At 37.2% G+C, this 22,235-nt stretch overlaps 2 protein-coding genes across 2 annotated transcripts; both read right to left on the bottom strand.

The window, feature by feature from the left end:
• Window positions 1-313: 313 nt before the first annotated feature.
• LOC140039256 (uncharacterized) lies at window positions 314-2,779 on the bottom strand. The gene is made up of 3 exons (XM_072084860.1): window positions 2,641-2,779; window positions 833-1,464; window positions 314-349 (listed from the first exon to the last, which is right to left on the bottom strand). Exons 1-3 carry the CDS (start codon window positions 2,777-2,779, stop codon window positions 314-316), a joined length of 807 nt encoding a protein of 268 aa, XP_071940961.1.
• A 4,901-nt stretch (window positions 2,780-7,680) lies between these two features.
• On the bottom strand, window positions 7,681-11,498 carry LOC140040325 (carbohydrate sulfotransferase 11-like). The gene is made up of 5 exons (XM_072086184.1): window positions 11,081-11,498; window positions 10,134-10,250; window positions 9,705-9,792; window positions 8,703-8,797; window positions 7,681-8,596 (listed from the first exon to the last, which is right to left on the bottom strand). The coding sequence occupies exons 2-5, from the start codon at window positions 10,239-10,241 to the stop codon at window positions 7,751-7,753; spliced, it is 1,137 nt and encodes a 378-aa protein (XP_071942285.1). The 5' UTR covers window positions 10,242-10,250; window positions 11,081-11,498; the 3' UTR covers window positions 7,681-7,750.
• Window positions 11,499-22,235: the final 10,737 nt, after the last annotated feature.

Here is a 22,235-nt window from a genome sequence, read left to right as displayed (position 1 = left end):
GATTAACCCTTCTTCTATAAATGAGAAATATTACTGTTTTAGTGAATATAGAAGATAGAAATTGTATAAAATCTATAGGCCTTAAAATAGGAAATAAAAAAAAGTAATGCTTAAAAGATGAATTAGGCCTACTTCTAATTACTTTGGTACTAGGTAATTTTGATAATAATTGTGCCACATGCCAATAAAGAATATCAATTAAGCCATAAGTAACAACCAGAACTGTGCTTTTTTATTTATGTTTTGTGCAGATTTTATTTGCCACATTGGCGTTCATGATGGATAGAACATACTGCACATGCGTGAGTATGACCTAGTCGTCAGCGGTAATTGATGCCGACCAAAGTAACTATTAAAAAAAATAAAGTATACAAAAAGTCACTCCAATGATATCAATTTATTTTATGGACGAATTACCATAAATCACCTTTAAAAATCTTGCATTATTTATATACTTTGTACGACCATGCCATTTATAACCTGGTTTAGTATTATTTCTTCTGAAGTTTTTTTTATACCTGCGTCGTTGATTGATGTGTATATCCTACCGTAGAGGGCGATGTAGCAAAAGAAAACTTAATAATACAGAGCATAATGAAACTCTTTTCAATCAATCAATCAATCGTTCGATTTATATAGCGCCATTCCAACATTCATTGCTCATGGCGCTGTAAAAAAATCAGAAAAGGTGAGTTTTGAGTAGTGACTTAAAGTGACTCAATAATGATGTGTGTTTAATGTTCAAGGGTAGGTGGTTCCAGAGCCTAGGTCCAGCAACACTGAAAGTCCGATCTCCCCAACTATGTTTGCTCCTTGGAATGTCCAGTAGCACCTGATGACTAGATCTTAGTTCTCGCTTTCCCTTCTTGACTGTCAACAATTCTGAGAGATATTTTGGAGCGCAACTATTTAGGCATCGGAACACCAGCAGCAGGATCTTAAATTTAACACGTGACTCCATGGGTAGCCAATTTAACTCTTTGAACAATGGTGTGACGTGATCATACTTCTTGGCACACATCACCAAGCGAGCTGCCCAATTTTGCACCTTCTGGAGAGTCCGCAACTGCTTCTTTGGCAGACCATACAGCAGGGAATTTCCCATATCAAGCCGACTGGTAACAAAAGCATGTACAATCTGCTCTGTTGCACAATGGTTCAAGTGACGTCTGATCTTGGCGATGTTACATAAATGGAAAATAGCAGATCGGCAGATTTTGTTGATATGTGATTCCATGGTCATTTTACAATCAAGTTGTACACCAAGGTTACGAACTTCTGATGATGGATTGACTAGTACGCCACCAATATGTAGGCCATCAAACCGGATCTTTTTTCTCTGCTGAACAGAACCAAATAGGATCACCTCGGTCTTTTTATCATTTAGCTTGAGGAAGTTGGAGCCCATCCATTTACTAATCTCAGCAGTGCATGCTTCTAACCGTTTTACTACTATGAAATTGCCTATTTTGATATTTGAACTATAGGGACTTGGAAATTAATCTTAAAGTGTCAAGGAAATGAAATTCCCATTGTATTGCATGTTGAATATAAGTTTCTTGGGCCAACTGTCATGATTCATTAAAACATAGTCAATAAATAGTTCTATGATTAGAAAACGTCCATACGGTACTTTCAAACTAAATTAAGGCCTAGTTAGGTTATCTAGCAGGAGTACAGAAACACTATAGCCTCTAGAAACAACAGAAAGTAACAATCAAATACAAATATCATATAGGCCTAGAGTAGGTATAAAGGTTGATCAAGAGCGGCAAGTGGCCAAGCGGTTAAGTTAACATATATATATATATAAACAAATCAGGCAAAGAACATTAATTCTAAACCGCCCGGTGATATACTGAAATTTAATTAATTAATTTGAAACGATAAAGATGAGGAAATCTGTGAGAATGAGAAAAAGTCCCCCCAACCGAGACTCGAACTCGGACCGCCTGCTTGATATGCAGATGTCCTAACCATTAGACCACTGGGGCTTTCATGGTATTGTTCGAACTCGATTGGATAGCGACTCTTTAACATTCTCGGCGTGGTACGGCGGAACAGCACTAGTCCTCAGTTGTACGCACGCGCACCAGAGATCAAATTGATACGCCCTCATCTTACAGTATTTTTATTCACGAGGCGGAATCTCCAAAGAGATACTTTTATATATATAAACAAATCAGGCAAAGAACATTAATTCTAAACTAAATGTTAATATATATAATATTAACATCGGCAAGGGTTCGAGTCTCACTCGCACCATGGTTCTGGTGGTAGAACGAGTCTTCTCGGATGAGGACTATAAACCGTAGGTCCAGTGTACACATCTGTCTCATTTGCACTTTAAAGAACCTAATACATCTTTCGAGACGAGTAGGGGGTTGCCCCGGTGTACTAGTATACACACGGCCACTGTCACTCATCAAGAGGTCCCCTTTGTTGTTACGCGATTCTTGTATGTGCCTGTGATTGGTCAAGTGTCACGCGCCCACATCAAATATTCTGTTTGTCAACCAAGCAAGAACTTAATATTTCGCACGTGTTTAGGTCAGCATTCTATCTTAGATTTTCCTGTATTTAATATTCAATTAGCATTTGACAGTGATGATTATTTTGTAGCGGAGCTTGGTGATTAACGTGCCTTTCCGGTCACAATGTCCAGGGTTGAATCTTGACCTGTGTCAGGGTTGTAACTCACGACTTTTTCTACTCCACGGGCTAATGCCTGAAATGAGTCTACATTTAATATTGTGTTATCATTATCTAATACAGCCATAGTATCTAGTTTTGGCAAAAAATAAATAGGTCGAAATTTTTCGAATAATTTTCCTGTACTTTAGTACAGGAAAATTCTTTCGAAAAATGGGCAAAATATCAACTTTTTAAAATTCAATAATTATGCTATAATATTGCCTTGTTAAGGATAAACTAAATTATTGTTATCTATCCTGTAATATTATGCACCTCATAACAGTCCATAGTTGTACGTAATTTGAAGATTGAGCGTCATAATAGCCTATGTTTACCGTGCGAATCTTGCATGAATCATCTTCTCAGTGGTGACAATCTTGAAATGACATTAGTTCCCCTGGCTTCTTTACATGACGTAGGCATACGTGAGGGATGTTATTTTTGTTTCGAATTAGTAAAATAAAACTTACCGATTATTTCTATGCAAGCTAGTCTATGCTCAGTCTTTTATAGACAGTTAGTTAGTTAGATACAAAGTTCACGTACGATCTTAAAAATAAGAAACTATAAATAAATTCTAGTGAAAATTGTTGAGATCTTATACCGTACGCAGCTATTAACCGGTGAATGTGATTCTTTTTGCCCAGTAGGACTACTTATACTAAATCCCGCAACCAATATTCTCGTACAACAAAAACAAACATCTCTGCATGGGCTAAAACCAATTTTAACACGTCCAGGTATCTGTTTGCTTCAATTTATCCATGACCGTTTAGTTATATTATTTTTAGCATGCATGAGGCTAACCTTAGAAATCAAAAGCGTGGAGTTCGGAAGTCACCGTAATTGACACGTTATCGCATGCCCGCCTACTGTATTTCACTTTGTTTCGTTTAAATTAATTTGTATGAGGAACGTGACAAATCATAGTGTTTTGTGGTATTCAATCATCTATTAATTACAACATATGAAAATAAAATTATAACATATAAAAATAAAATTATTTTCGTGAATTTGTTTTTATCAATTGTGAGCATGTATGTTATATACTTGTCTTAATAAACCATTGACCATATTGATCCTGATGAAAAATATGTGCCACGAATAAACATTGTGTGACCGGGATGAACATTATGTGACCCGGACAAACATTATTTATATGAGTAATAAACATTATGTGATCCGAATAAAACATATGATCGGGTGAACATTATGTTTTCCGGATAAACATATGATCTGGGTGAACATTATGATTTAGATAAATATTATGTGACCCAACTAACATTATGTGACTCTGACTAACATTAAGTGACCCGGATGAACGTTATGTGATCTGGATAAACATTAGGTAACCCCAACTAACATTAAGTGACTGATTAGCATTAAGTGACTCGGATGAATATTGTGTGATTTGGATAAGAATTAGATGACCCGGATGAACATTATTGATCTGGGTGAAGATTTTGTGATTCAGATAACTAACATTACATTATAACTCTAACATTTATGTTATCTGGATAAGCATTATGTGATCCGAATGAACTTTATGTGACCCGGTCAAACATTGCGTGATCCGACTAACATTCTGTGATCCGGATAAACATTATGTGATCCTGATAAACATTATGTGATCCGGTCAAACATTGTGTGATCCGACTAACATTCTGTGATCCGGATAAAATCATGTGATCCAATTGGATAAAAATTATTTGACCACAGATTCTTAAAAACCCTTTCTCGTTCTATATTACTACTTAGACTACAGCTGATCCAAATAATATTCAGTCATGTTTACATACAGTGTAGGCTAGCTCCTACCTGTTTTTCTATTTATCATGCGCAAGTAATAATGTGCATTTCAAAACAATATAGATCTATGCCGTATTAGACACACATTGTTCACATTCTGCTAAATTGGTTGTGTTGATTGTGTATGCGTTTGCGAATATCAACTACCTTGTTTATGCCTTTAGCCACCTCATGGTTTAGATTATAACTTCATACGTTATATTAATAGCAAATGTGTTTCCTTTCTCTAAATTGACCAAAGTTTGAAACATATTAATTCAATTTAGTCTGTTTTCAAATTGAAACAAAAGGGGGAATTGTTAAAGAGTATAATTAAATAATCTTGTTATGTCGTGATGCCTCTATAGAATATAAGACATTCATTTACACTTGAGAATACGTTTCATCAGTGAAATGTCTTGTCTGTCATGGCCTAGACGAATTCATTAGCCCGCCTAGACAAACACATCTTCAAGTTGGGTGTTGACGTATCGAGGCATAAATGCGCGGCAGATTCAGCAGTAAACAACACAAAAGACGCATGGGGGATACGTTCAGACCAGTGTGTATCAATATCATTGTGGTGGTGGGGCGAGTATTTTAAAGTACATCACCCTAGGCACTGTACCTATCGTTTAGATCTCAATCACACCGTTAGATCTTATTATTTTACTGGTGTACAGTTACTAGTATCTATATATAAATTTACGTAAGGGCAAAATTCGGTAAATCGCGCCTTACTTCTAGAATTTTCACTCGATGGTATGTAAAGTTGGTTCGTACTTTCGGTACTGATTTTAACCGCCTGATGTAACCCTGTTTACTAATTAAATTGAGTTAGATAATTAGTTATTGACGATTAAAACGAATTTAGGTTCAACGATTTGCCCCAAATAGGGGTGTTTTCCGATCGTGGTATACACTGTCTAATGGATGTCCATCTTGAAAAATACCCGCCAAAAAAATGCGAGGAGGCTTCGAATTTTTCTATCTCCTTCTACGATAATTGTTTTTAATAGCTGAAAACCGGTTGAACAGCTAGAGTACACCATCATAATGTTGAAGACAGGCCGATTTTCTTTAAAAAATACTATTTTGATAGATTTAATATACGATTATACAAATGTATTGATTTGCGATGAATGGAACATCCCAATCTCTCAGTCTGCCAGAGTTTGGTTTAACACAAGTACTGTAGGTAAATTTATGAGCCCTTGGTTTAACACATACGGTAGGTAAATATATGGGCCCTTTGAGAATAAACTTGCAATAGGTTCGGAAAATGTTAAAAACCAATTTCTATTATTTGAATCGGTAAACAGTTTCCATTTATTATACATTGATAATGAAACATGAAATATTCCTATTTATGTCCCTCGAGGTTCATTACAATTTATATTTAGTAGTCCCACGGACTTCATCTTAGCCACTCCCCCGAGTGCTAAGGCCAAATTTATGATACCCTACTTTCTATGTAAGTTTGATGTGCTTATAAATTAAGACTCATGTAAACAGCTTGATTACATCATTTTACAGACAAACGAAACTTTTTTAAACCTACTGTTTCAATAACTGAGTATAATACTGTATACGTTTTCATAAGTAAGTGCATATACATTTTCGTGTTTTCATTGACGAGATTGTAATAGTAACTTCAGTAACTATTACAGTACTTATTTATTATACGACACAAGACAATTGTATCTGACAGGTACGTACATTATTCTAAAAAATAAGTCTAGATAGATCCCTTAGGCGTCATAAATCACAGGCCAACAAATCAGTACTCATGACAGAAATTCGACCCAGTTTGGTTCACACAAATGTTTACAGGAATTTCAACACCACAACCGATGATTTGCCCTAAATATTTAGGTAGACTACAGTTTAATTTTTCACTGAATAGGAGCTTGCATTTCCGATTTCCATTTCGCAGAATGTCTAGGTCTATTTATTTAGTTTGGTTCTTATAATATATAAATACAATCAACTTTATTACTGCGGTTCCATCACCACCACCACGTGCCGCCCAATTCCCGTACATACATTTCCATTTCTCCCTAATTTCTTTAATCCACATAAATTAATTGTCCTTTATGGAATCCAGTATTGGTTTTGTTGTCTCTATTTCTGAATACCCCAATTAGGGGGACACTTCCGTTTTTGTTTAGTGTCCCAAAAAAGTCCCCGTCCGTGGATTCTACTGTATTCGAGAACCATCTGTGAGCACCCCTAGATGGTACGCGAGCGAAGCGAGCGTGCCATCTAGTACATGTAATTCGTTATAATAATATTTCATTCGCTCACAGGTGTACAGTAGCCTATACAGAGTTTCAGTTTATAATGTATGCGATGTCTTTTCATTATGAAGGCTAACCCGAATTAAAATATAAGCTATTAATTTTTTTGCATAATTAATTAAATCACTGTGTTAAAATAAAATAAACTAGAGGGTACTCCGAGAGTACAAACCTCCGCCTACTGTAAAATTCCTCTACATAAAATGCCCCCTGAATATTTTTTTTTAACATTTTTTTTATTAGTTCTAAGTGTAAATATGTTAACTGCACACTACAAAGTTGTGGATGACAGTGTGGTGTAATGGTTATGTATCCAGCCTCTCACAGTTGAGGTCGCTGGTTCAAGCCCCACTGAGGGTTTTTTTTTTTTAATTATTTTTTTATTTTTTATTTTTTTTTTTTTGGTGGACCTTGATCTTTGACCCTGACCCTTCAAAATGTAACCACAATTATATGATGTGTCATTGATCATTGTGGCTAAGTTTGGTGAGAATCGGATCAAAACTGTGGTCTCTAGACAGTAAAATAGTTTTTTGTTAGTTGTGACCTCGACCTATGACCTTTCCCCCTCAAATTCGAACTCGTCCGAGCTTTTTGGGCATAGATCATTGTGTCCAAATTTGGTTAGAATCGGATAAAAACTGTGGCCTCCAGGCTGTTCACAGACACACACACAAACACACAAACACACACACAAACATACACACAAACATACAGGGATGAAAACATAACCTCCTTGGCGGAGGTAATAAATAAACAATAATGATAACGTCAGCTGTCAAATTTCCCATTGAAATTTTTTGTTGGTCTAGGCTTAAAGGTTATTAATAATTCAAATTCTTATTCAATTATACAATTCATATTCTTTTATAATATACAAGAGAAACTGCACAACAACTTGATTTTATAAATACATTTTATTATTTTTCTATTGATTTTTTAAATAAATTAAATATTTATGAAATAATTCACAAAAACCCATTTGGAGAATATCCAAACATTTTGAAATCATCTCTGTAGCGCTTGTACAGTAATTCCAAATAGTCTAACGGAACTTTAAAATAATAGTCCCCCTGTAACCGTAAAGATGAACTATTTGTACCCGACACTATTGGCAATTCTACAAAGCGATCTCGCACTAATGTATTCAACATGTATTCCGCATCATCTTTAAACGTTTCCATAGTGCCGATGTAATCATAATTAACATGACAAGGTAGACACGTTTTGTACTGACTGTAAAAATGATTGTTGTTAAAATAGCGGTGATGTCTCTGTGCGTTGTCTCCAAGATATCGTACAAACTCCGAAAACGACAAGTCGTAATTATCAGTTATATTTTCCTTTGATCTGTATTGATTCATAATATACTGGCCTAAGTTATCCCGCCATTGTTTCGTATAATCAAATTTAAGTCCGGGTCTAAGTTTGCTTCTGAAGGCGGATAAAACCCGTGAGAATGGGTGCCGAACGAATGTAATCTTTGTATACGTGTTTAGTTTTTCAAGTGCTTCTTTGGCCGGTAGCTGTTTCAGAGTTGTAATATTAGGGAATGCTGCCTTAACTTCTCCAGGTTTCAAGTCTAATGTGCTGTTAAGAAACCCGCTCAATACTAAGAATATTCGTTTCCATGTTGTACAGCCAATTTTTGGAATGTAACAGAACATGAGTTTATATTTGTCGTTTATCATCACATGACTCCCTATTGTGTCCTGTATGCTCTCGATAGACTGTTGTGGAGATTGTAGACACTGATTATGTATAAATTCTTTCCTTTTCGATTGCTGCTCGGCTTGTTTTTTCACATCTATCAACTGCAAAAAATAATACATATATATATATATTGTTTACAATATTTCGATCATCATTTTTATTCGTCAGAACTAATCAAAAATGTTAAACTATGAGGTAATTATTTACCTTTGGAATTCCATTTCCAAGGGGCCTGGAACTGTGTTGTTTTCTTCTTTTTTCTGTCCCATCGTATTTATATTGTTGGACATGTTTGTAATTATCTGTTTCGAAAAAGAGAAAAAACAAGCGATTAAGAAATATTTGTAGGCTACAAAATAACCCGCGTGTATTGTTGTATGTTAAAAATACTACACGAAAGGCAATACGGTGTGCAATCAATGGAGTATTCCAAATTTAAGAAAGGTGAGTGCTGATTGAATCTGAACCACCTCATATTCATCATCAAGTTCGGTTTATTTACATGAGGAACCGTTAATTAACTATAAAATGGTGTCTTATCAATGTAGTCTACAAGGTTTTTTTCAGTAAATGTCATCAAACATCTATAGGGCCCGTTCAGTATGTTTAGTTACCCGGTTAGGTTAGTTACCCGGGTAAGTTAGTCTCATGGGCCAAATCAGTAACATTAGCCGGTAAGTTTAGTTACCCGGTTAGGTTAGTTACCCGGGTAAGTTAGTCTCATGGGCCAAATCAGTAACATTAGCCGCTTAAGTTAGTTACCCGGGTAATTTGTCTTATGGGCCAAATCGCTAACATTAGCCGGTTAGGTTAGTTTACCCGGGTAAATAAATAATATGAACAGGATCATAGTTATACCTACAGTAGCCGGTTAGGTTAGTTACCCAGGTTAGGTTAGTTACCCAGGTTAGGTTAGTTACCCATGTAAGTTAGTCTCATGGGCTAAATCGGTAACATTAACCGGTTAGGTTAGTTACCCGGTTAGGTTAGTTACCCGGGTAAGTTAGTCTCATGGGCCAAATCGCTAACATTAGCCGGTTAGGTTAGCTACCCGGGTAAGTTAGTATCATGGGCCACATCGCTAACATTAGCCGGTTAGGTTAGTTACCCGGGTAATTTGTCTTATGGGCCAAATCGCTAACATTAGCCGGTTAGGTTAGTTTACCCGGGTAAATAAATAAGTATGAACAGGATCATAGTTATACCTACCGAGATCTGTAATAACAAACACGTAGGTTAGAAGAAAAAACAAGCAAAACAACGATACTTTCCTCCATGTTAGAACCTTTCTCATATTCTGAAAATATAGGAACACATCATTAGATGTATAAACCTATGAGGAGACCTTCCATTCGGATTTTGTACATGAGCGTTAAAGCTGTCACCTTTGCGTAACATATGAATATTTAGATTAAAATAGCGTATGATTAATATTTAATATGTAAAGAAAACATTAGAAATGCCATTGCCACACTTAAAGGAGTCATGTTTATTCAATTTATAAGTCCTTAAAAACACTCCGACATGATCTGTACTGTAATGTGAATATCGTAGTATAACAGATTGCTCATTGATACTTCAGTTGTATATTATAAGCAAAAGCATAATATAAACATTTAGACTATTTAGATTACTTACGCTATAAGTACAATTACTGTTTACTTCACAAAATGAAAAGACACTACATCCAATACCAACATTCCACTTGCCCGTTGGTGGATTGTGCGTGATGTGTAGATTTCCCATGATGCTTTTCTGGAATTTTGGAAACAATAATTTATGCAAAACTTGAGACACATGTCATCAGTTTGAAATAAAGTTATTTAAAACTGATAAAGTCTATGCGATGAATTCAGAGGGGAGGGTGTAAAGTAATAATATCACTTTAGAAATACGCTGGGAAGATTTACAACATAAACCATAAGGTAAATCAGCGCCCCAAACGGCTTTATGATTTCTTACCCAACTCATTTTTTCGATGCATGCCTCCATAAAAATGAAAGTTCAACCTCATTAGGTCGGACAATATTGATAACAGACTAACGACAAATGTGGCCGGAATTCTGTCTGACCATGAATCAGCATTTTAAAGATGTCATGTTTCATTTATTCGAAACAACCGGTCAAGGGTTATGCCAAAAACAACGTTAAAGTCTATTCTATTTCTATGTTATCATATTGTTTTGTTTTTATTTCGAATCCATACATCATGAATATCATACATAAAAGTATAATGAAAAACATCAGAGAAAAAACAAAGGAAAAACATTTGATTATGAATTCAGTACAACCCAATTATACCTGCAAAAAAAGAATTAGTTTCCATTGAGGTCCGAATAAAATATCATAGACACAAAACCAACGTTGAAAATAAAGAAGTATGAAATAGAGATAAACAAAGTACAGTGATTGATTATATTGAATATATCTGATTATTTTATACAAACATATAAAAGAAACTTTAAAACTTCTTAAACACAAAGCGAATTCGCGTCTTCATTTATATGTTATCCTTTTTTTGTAGAATAAATAAAGGCTGAATTAATTATAGGTAGACGATACTTTTACTTAATATCAATCCTTACCTTTGCTGAAACTTTTAACTTGATTAGTACTCTAACAGAGATCCAAAGTTAAACCATTTTGAACCATAATGTTCCTACGATATTCCTTAATGTTGTTTTTAACTTGCAGACAATAACGATGACTTATAACCGTAGTGTAATATGCATTGGATATCGTATAAGTTTGGTACATAAGTCTACATCTATAACTATTAGTTAGAATACTTGCTAAGTTCATTGTCATTGTTGATATACTGCCGAGTATATCAAGCAACATTCCAAAAACAGCATGTCGCTTGCTGAAACATGGCGCAAATTGTAATTCAACACAGTATCGTCTGATTAAATTCAGCGAGTATTTTAGAAGTCAACCAGTAAAGTAATAACACAGTTTCTCTAACATAGCTACACAGTTCCACTTCTCTACCTCTAATGAAGGTTTAAGATTCCTGCTGTGTGTTACTCTGTCTACCCTCAACGTTACAGCGTGCCTTAAGTTGAAAATAAAGTTTATTATGAGTCATGGAAACAAAGACCTCTATTGGTTGCCATGCCTAATTAGTAGCAAAATTAAATTTCCCTTTTGGATCAATTATTATATTGTATTGAGTGACTTATCGAACTATAGAGGGTGCACTGTTCCGTAATGCAGCGCTACTTTTAGTAATCATTTCAAAATAAATAATTAATTAAAGTCGCGTTTGACTATCTTGATCTTTTGCTGTCTATCGAGTTTACTGTTGACTAGGTAGAGGAGGGGATGTTGGGTGTTTTGATCCCTGTATATAGACCGGTACAATAAAACCATCCAACATAGGGAAAATCTAGAAATATTTAAAATATAACAACAATTGTTCTTTTAGTGCCTAATATGTGAAATATCCTAAAAACAAAAGATGACGCAGAGGAACCTTATTTACCACTCCGTTTCCCAGTACTATACAAAGATGTCACCATTGCGTTACAACGAACATTTATATTAACATAGAATATGATTAATATATTTAACATGTAAAAAACATTGCAAATGATATTACCATACTTGATATTAATAATAAACTAGGACCTTAAAGGAGTCATGTTTATCAAATTTACAAGTAAGAACACTTCCGTCCGACATGATCTGTCCTGTAATGCGAATATCGTTTTATATATTTTGTATACAGAACTAACAGGAGCTCGAGTAAAATAGGCCCTATGCCTGGCTACGATACAAAAATATCGTATACATAATAATGTATGGAATATAAATAATAGACATATGTAAGCCGCTAGTCAGTACATCGCTAAATTATTAACCCGTACATATATAAATTACTTCGATTTTGGTGGGCTAAACGTATCAATTTTTTCTGCAATAGGTCAAGCACTGTAAGTGTTATTTCTCAAAATACTAATTATTAATCACTAGTTATATTAAACCGGAATTATCGTGTGACCGGGAGCCTTCAATTTGCGAGGACCGCCGTACGTTGTATGTCGTTGGTCGGCACCTGGGCTCAGAATTCGCTAAAACTGAGCCGAGGAATCAAATTATTAGAAATCATACGGTGACGTTTAATGAATTAACGTACTATAACTAAGTTCTTAGGTCGCTGCTCAACTTATAATATTTAACTTAATTTATTTAATTTCCAACATTGTTTTTAGAATACAATATACACGTAATTTCAATCGATCACGATGTTTAAACGCACATAGGGCACAACGTTTTCAGAACCGTTCGTTATAGTACGATTTTAATAATGATAAAATATTGAAGTTACAATCTATTTTTAGCCTTCTCATGTCTTTAGGGCTCCGTGCTTATTTTTAGCAGATGCGAATTTCTTTATCATGAACCCATTTGTATTTAAATTCAGAAATAGATTAGAACAATAATTATTCACTAATGGTGCAATTCCAAATATTTTATTTAAAGCATATTTATGCAGGGTGAAAAAATGTATGATAGAACATAATATGGTCCCTGTTTTGAAAAATCTACATATAAGATGAAAATACTGTACATAGGCCTACTTAACATTTTAAAACTTAATCAATAACTGTAAAAATCAACAACAAATTATATTATCATGCTTTACTCAATGGTTAAATAAAACTAAGAGTCAAAACATATATGCTTATACACTAACTTTTTAGTTACATATTTCTATATTCTCAATCGTTTTAGTATTAATTTATATAACCAATTAATAACAGTACTTATAAATTTTAAAAGTTGACCTAAAGTGGTCGTGTATTATAAACAAATATATATGATATGTATGCGGCCTAAATGATACCAGGTTAATTGTCGTAGTAGATCAAGAACATTTAAACGAGTTACTACAACGGGAGTACAGTACCTCACTTCCACAAACGGAAAATAATGCTGGTCTGGCCATACCACTAAAGTAAGTACCCATTTATTATGTACAATTTCATAGTAATTACCCATTAGTGTTTCGTGACATAGAAACACGGAACCTTGGTGTACGTTATAATAATAATATGGGAGAAAATAAGGTACGCCAAATAAGGTCCATAGAAAAAAAAACGGTCGTAAACAATAGTTCAAAAGCCCACGAGTTCCATGGCGAGGAAAAACTACAGTATATGTGGAAGGCGTAGCCTTAGTGCCACGGCACTGATCAGTATACCATGATGTACACGCGACCACCGGGGTGACGTCCCATCCGAAGTACTATAGTCTATTAGAGTAAGGAGGATCCTGCATGACATGACACAAACATGATGGCACAGGCACAGGTCTCGAATCCATGCTTTCTCAATGCATTCAGTGTCTCGGAGAAGCATTGCGTCATATTGATTATACAGGCCTATTATATATCGTGTCTTTTTTCTTTCTAGAATGGCGATAGGTCTGAAGCCGGCATTAGGGTTGTTATGTTTAACGGCATTATTCCTTAAGAGTGGAATTGCCAGCGGTGAAGCAACAGTAGGCATCCAATATCCGATAGAATCCGAACAAATAAGCCTACGTAGCACCGAGTTTAGTGTTTACACACCGTATACCTGGAAACATGGACGGCTGTACTTACATCCACGACATAACAGACGAGTTCGTGTTGTAAGAAGTCGATGGCGACACGGTCGACTGTACCGCTACAGGAGACGCGGCCGTCACCACGCATGGTATTTTGTGAGAAATTTCCACTATAAGGGAAAAGTCGTGATTTGGCATCACAATAAATATGGTTACGAGAAACGAAAAAAGAAGCGACATCGTATAGTTTACCACCGTGTATGGTTTAGCTGGAGAAGACACCGTCTGTATGTTCATTACAGATGTGATAAAAAGAGTTATACGAAACGGATTCGATTCAAGTGGCGTAGAAAAAGGCTGTACTATCATTGGCACACTGGTCGAAAGCACTATTGGAGAGTGGTACATTCATTCAAGCGTAACGGAAAATATTATTCATGGTACCACAACAAATACCGATATCAAAAACGACATCATCATGTGACGTTCCATGTGATTTTTTATTTCCGAAATCGTAGACTATATTGCCGATATAAACGCAACGGACGGATACACAATAAAATGATGCGTTTCCGAAGGCGCGGGAAGAGGATTTACTATTATTGGCATAGTGGACGAAGAGGTAGATGGTACTTTCTACGTTATTACAAAATACATGGTCGTAATTACTATTGGAGTAAAAATAGATACGTTCAACATCATAGATATAGACCCGTTTCGACCTTTTGGGAAAAAAGTGTATGTTATTATCGATTCGTACGCAAACATCATTACATTTTTCGGCGCGTAAAATTCCGTTGGCGGAACCATCGTCTGTTTCTTTATATCAAAGGTAGATGGAAATTCATAATCAATTATGTTCGACATGGAAAATATTACCATTGGATGAGGAATCGTTACCACGCATCTGTGTACAACGGCAAGGGACTAAAAGGTCGATTTGTTTTTCGTGTCGTGTTCATTTTCTGGCGCAAAGGTTACTTCTGGTATAGAATTAAAGGACGTCACACTCGATGGAAGCGACTTCGTGTACGCAAGAAAGGACAGTTGTGGTACTTTTACTGGCGAGGCAGATGGCACATTTTATTATACTTTGTCAAAATGGGTCGTTATTACTACTGGCGTAAAGACCACTACCTCTGGAAAATGTACCGCGTCAAAAAACATCATCTGCATCTTTACTATCAACCTGCTCGCTTATACTACGTTACAAAGAAAGGTGGAAAAGTTGTCATACACAAGATTAAATTTAATTGGAAACATGGTCATTTGTACTATAGTTTCCACAAAGGTAAAGGAAAGATAAAATGGCGTGTGGCTCATAGTTATACAACTGGTAAGCATTTCTTCCATCTGTATCATGGCCATTACAAGTCACGTGTTGTAAAGACGTGGTTTGCCAAGTATTTCACACTGGGCTACCGTGGAGGTAGAGTTATAGCGAGTCATAGACGTATGGTAATGCGTCATGGGAAATTGTATATGAATTACTGGCGGCCCATACCACATCACTGGAAACATGGGAAGTTGATGTACTATCACATGGGTGATGATGGCGAGTTAGAATGGACACCGGTGAAGAATTACGAAGGAGAAGATGGTCACGTTTTCTCATGGAACCATGGACACTACCACAAGACCACCATTAAGCATCATAAACTTCGGTTAAACATACCGCACCGACACAAGAAAAGGCATCAACTGAAACACAGGCACAAACTTCGCATCACACACCATCCTCGTCATAAGCCAAAACATTTCAGATGGAGAAATGGGATCTTGTACATCAGAATCTACAGACGTAACCACATCTACTGGATGCGTGTTCCACACAGAACTGTGCGTGGTAGGATTTATTACAAACGTCATACTCACGGCCATCATTACATCTGGATTTTTGTTCCGTCGTATGTCATCCATAGGCACTATTATTACTGGTGGCGTGGTCATTATAGACTCCGAAGACATATTACCCATCATCCTCGTCATAAACCAAGACAATTCAGATGGAGAAATAGGATCTTGTACATCAGAATCTACAGACGTAACCACATCTACTGGATGCGTGTCCCACACAGAACTGTGCGTGGTAGGATTTATTACAAACGTCATACTCGAGGCCGTCATTACATCTGGACCTTTGTTCCATCGTATGTCATCCATAGGCACTATTATTACTGGTGGCGTGGTCATTATAGACTCCGAAGACATATTACCCATCATCCTCGTCATAAGCCAAAACATTTCAGATGGAGAAATAGGATCTTGTACATCAGAATCTACAGACGTAACCACATTTACTGGATGCGTGTCCCACACAGAACTGTGCGCGGTAGGATTTATTACAAACGCCATACTCACGGCCATCATTACATCTGGACTTTTGTTCCATCGTATGTCATTCATAGACACTATTATTACTGGTGGCGTGGTCATTATAGACTCCGAAGACATATTACCCATCATCCTCGTCATAAGCCAAAACATTTCAGATGGAGAAATAGGATCTTGTACATCAGAATCTACAGACGTAACCACATCTACTGGATGCGTGTCCCACACAGAACAGTGCGTGGTAGGATTTATTACAAACGCCATACTCACGGTAGTCATTACATCTGGACTTTTGTTCCATCGTATGTCATCCATAGGCACTATTATTACTGGTGGCGTGGTCATTATAGACTCCGAAGACATATTACCCATCATCCTCGTCATAAGCCAAAACAATTCAGATTGAGAAATAGGATCTTGTACATCAGAATCTACAGACGTAACCACATCTACTGGATGCGTGTCCCACACAGAACAGTGCGTGGTAGGATTTATTACAAACGCCATACTCGTGGCCGCCATTACATCTGGACTTTTGTTCCATCGTATGTCCTCCATAGGCACTATTACTACTGGTGGCGTGGTCATTATAGACTCCGAAGACATATTACCCATCATCCTCGTCATAAGCCAAGACAATTCAGATGGAGAAATAGGATCTTGTACGTCAGAATCTACAGACGTAACCACATCTACTGGATGCGTGTCCCACACAGAACTGTGCGTGGTAGGATTTATTACAAACGTCATACTCACGGACATCATTACATCTGGACTTTTGTTCCGTCGTATGTCATCCACAGACACTATTATTACTGGTGGCGTGGTCATTATAGACTCCGAAGACATATTACCCATCATCCTCGTCATAAGCCAAAACAATTCCGATGGAGAAATAGGATCCTGTACATCAGAACCTACAGACGTAACCACATCTACTGGATGCGTGTCCCACACAGAACTGTGCGTGGTAGGATTTATTACAAACGCCATACTCATGGTCGTTATTATATCTGGACTTTTGTTCCATCGTATGTCATTCACGGACAGTACCATTATTGGTGGCGTGGCCATTATTGGCTACGTCCGAAACACAGAGTACATTTGTACTTCCGCTGGCGCAGTGGAAAACTCTACTTCAGACTACACCGTGGACGCATTATTTATTGGCAACAGGTTCGATACAAACGAGTAAATGATCGTTTCTATTGCCAATGGCAGTACGGGCGGCATACTAGATGGTATCTTGTTAGACATTACTTTTCACATGGCCATATGTATTACTACAGAAATGGCCATTATTACTATCACCACAATGTACGACATGTTTACGTGAATCATCATCGACATGTCTACCATAGACATATTATTCATCACCATCACCACTATCTGCACGTCCATCACAGATTTGTTCACCGAAACGTTATTCACCATATCCATGTTGTTCACTACCAACACCGACACCATTACCAGAACATTCATCACTACCATCATATACATCATATTCATCATCGATATCACCTTCATACAATCGTTCATCATGTGACCGTAAAACATCATAAACACGTTTATCATAGACATGTGATTCATCATTATCACCATGTTCATCACGTTCATCATAGATATCACCTCCATATTATACGTCATCACATTAGCATCATTCACCATCATCACATACTCCACCGTCATTACCATCATCACTATCATCATTATTATCACATGCACCATCGATACCGTCACGTAACCATATATCATCATCGATTGATCACACATCACCGGCATATTCATCACCACCATTATATACATCACCATCATCATTACTATCACATTCACCATAGGTACCATCACCGCAGGGTTTATCATCACCTTCATGTTACCCATATTCGACACATTCACCATCGTCACCAAATTCACCATTATCATCACTATTACCATATCCATCACCGTTACCACCATCGCATATTCTACCATCACATACGCGTGTTTCACCACCGCCATGTGCATCATCATCACTTTATACATCACCACCATCATTATTACCACGTTCACCATAGGTACCATCACCGAATGGTGTACCATCACATTACAACCGTACACCATCGCCACGTTCATCACAACCATTACATACACCACTATCACCATTATTACCATGTTCATCATCGGTATCACGAGCGCGTTGTAATGCACCATATCAACGTGCTTCATCGTCACCACATTCACCATAGACACTACCATCACCACTATCACCATTATTATCACATCCACCACAGATACCATCATAGGCATATTAGGCATCATATTCAGATAACTCATCATCGCCATGTCCACCACCATCACTACGTCCACCATTATCACCACTACTACCATATTCACCATAGATACCATAATCGCCATATCTACCACCATATCAACATAATTCACCATCGCCATCTACACCACCGTCACTATATCCATCATTATCATCATTACTACCATATACATCATCGGTATGTACACCGAAACATTTATCACCATATCCATGTGGCCCACCACAAGCACATACACCACCGTCACATTATCCACCACTACCATCATTATTACCACGTACATCACCGGTTCTACCACCGTGCCATATACCATCACATACAGATTGTACATCACCGTAACTTATACCATCGACACCACATCCATCACTACCATCATTACTACCATATTCACCACAAATACCATCACAGAACAATATACCATAACATAACAATTGCACACCATCGCCACGTGTACCACCGGCATCACATTCATCATTACCATCACTATTATCACGTGCACCATAACTATCGTACCCGAGTGGTATATGTTCATGTTACAGTTAACCACATACGGGATGTTTACCATCGATATTATATACACCATTATATACATACATACCACAGATACCACCGGTATATTACAAAATACATCATAACACATATAAAGACTATTCATCACATACATAGGTACCATCGCCATTATATACACCATCACCATCACATTTACCATGTACACCACCGATTTCACCATAGAAATATTGTTCACCACATAACGATTGTGCACAACCGAAATCTGTTCCATAGACACTACGTACATCATTACCATCACTATTACCATATACATCATAGATATTACCACCGATCCATCGTGCATCATATTAATGTGATACACCGAATGCATATCCACCATTACCACCATATACATCATTACTATCACATATACCATGTACACCATAGATATCACCATCGCGTAATCTACCACCATATCACCATTACACACCATCGCCATGTACACCACTACCATGCAATTCACCACTACCATCACCATTACCACGTTCATCACAAATACATCCATCGACACATATACCATCATATAAACGTGATACATCACAAGCACTTGCACCACAGACACGTCATCCACCACTACCATCACTATTACCACGTACACCATAGGTACCATCACCGGTACGTCGTCCACCACATACTAATCACACACCATCGCCACCATTATCACACACATTACATCCATCATATACATCACCATTATCACGTTCATCATAGAATACAACATCGTATTATTTATCACCATATTCATATCACTCACCACAAAAACATTCATCACAAACACTATGTACATCATTACCATCACTATTACCATGTTCACCATCGGTACAACAAGCGTATCGTATATCACCATATATGTATTACACACCATAGACATATACACCATCGTCATATAATACACCATTACCATCACCATTATCATAAACATCACCGGTATCACGTAAGGACCGTCTACCACCATGTTCTAATTACCCATCACAGGCACGTGCACCACCACCATCACATTCATCACTTCCATCACTATTACCACAAACACCATCGGTATCATGTGCGTACAGTGTACCATCACATTCAGATTACACATCACAGGCATATACACCACCGACATATCATCCATCACTACCATCATATTTACCATACGCACCACAGGTATCACATGCGAACCGTTTTACACCATGTTCTCATAACCCATCACAGACATATCCAACATTATCATCACATTCACCACTATCACCATGTATACCACGTTCACCACAGGTATCATTTTCGGACCGTCTATCATCACATTCAAGTTACTCACCATCGGCATATACATCATCACCATCATATCCATCATTATCATCATGTTCATCATTTGCACAAAATATACCACATCCGAACCATAGTACATCATATTCATATCCGACATGTCCGTCATGTACATCACCATCACCGGGTACACCATTATCACCATTACTACCACGTACATCACAGATACCACGCACGTATAATTAATCACCATATACTCATAACACACCATCGCCACATACACCATTACCATAAGATTCACCATTACCATCACTACTACCATTTACATAATCGGTACATTCACAAACATGTGTACCATAAGGTGACTATTACGCACCACCGGCACGTCCACCACTACCATGTGATACATCATCACCATCATTACTACCATGTACATCACCGATACCACACTCGTGTTATTTATCATCGCATCACTGTGACGCACCATAGACACGTATACCATCGTCGATACGTCCACCATCACCACCACATATACCATTATCACCACAGACATTTGTACAAAACAATCACGCATCGCATCAACGTTATACACTATAGACACATCCGCCACTATCACCAAATTCATCACTATCACCATCGGTATATCGTGCATTATATATATCACAACTATTCGACGAATATTATGTGGAAACATCGGCGTCTATATTACCGCGTTTACAGTGGGTATAGATACTATTGGCGTAATGTTCGTTATCGAAGATACAATGGTCAACTAATGTACTACTGGAACTACGCGTGGCATAACGTGAAGTCGTACACAAAGCACAGAGGTTATTATTACTGGATAAACAATCATTATAATGTAAGATACACACCGGATTATTTACGCAGAAACACGCATATATTCTGGAGAAATGGAGTCTTATATTATCGCCTACGTCGTGGAAACCGTTTCACATGGCGCAGAGTAAGATACCGTCAAATAAATGGTCAACTGTATTACTACTGGCGAAGAAGGGGTGTTTTTATACGACATAAAGTGTATTTCTATTATAAACATGGTCAGTATTACATCTGGCATAACAACGATTACTATATACAACCCAGAAGACCAAGCTTAAGTTTGATCAGAAGTGCTTGTAGATTGTATTGGAGCCGTGGCCGACTTTATTATATTTACTGGCGTAATGGTCAGAAGGCCAGACGTCCTATCCGGTATATAAGACGTCATGGACGTATTCTGTTTAAACTAGGACGGACATGGCAGCCTGCTTACTATTATTATGTTAACGGACGTTACTTCTACTGGTCTAAACATCGATATCATGTCGTACGTCCAACAAGAAGGCCACCAGTTAAACAATTCTATTTTAGATATGGCCGTCTCTACTTTAGAGTACGCTCTGGTAATAGGTATTACTGGAGACCGGTCTATTCCCGAATAAGACGTGGTCGCATCTACTATTACTGGCATCATACTTGGTACTTCTTGAGGACTTACAGGCGTTATCATCGTGTGTATTACTGGCATTATGGTCGATATCGACTTATGCCAAGAAGACGTTCAAGAAGACCGCATCATAAACAATTTTATCTGAGATTTGGTCGTCTTTTGTACTATAAACAACGTTTTGGTACGAGATATTATTGGAAACCAGTCCATTCCCGAATAAAACACGGTCGCATCTACTATTACTGGAATCACAAGTGGTACTTCTTAAGGTCTTACAGACGTCGTAACCGTCCTTATTATTGG

Source organism: Antedon mediterranea, chromosome 2 (assembly GCF_964355755.1).
Source record: "Antedon mediterranea chromosome 2, ecAntMedi1.1, whole genome shotgun sequence".
In the NCBI taxonomy this organism is placed as follows: domain Eukaryota; kingdom Metazoa; phylum Echinodermata; class Crinoidea; order Comatulida; family Antedonidae; genus Antedon; species Antedon mediterranea.
This window is presented reverse-complemented; position numbering and strand designations above follow the sequence as displayed.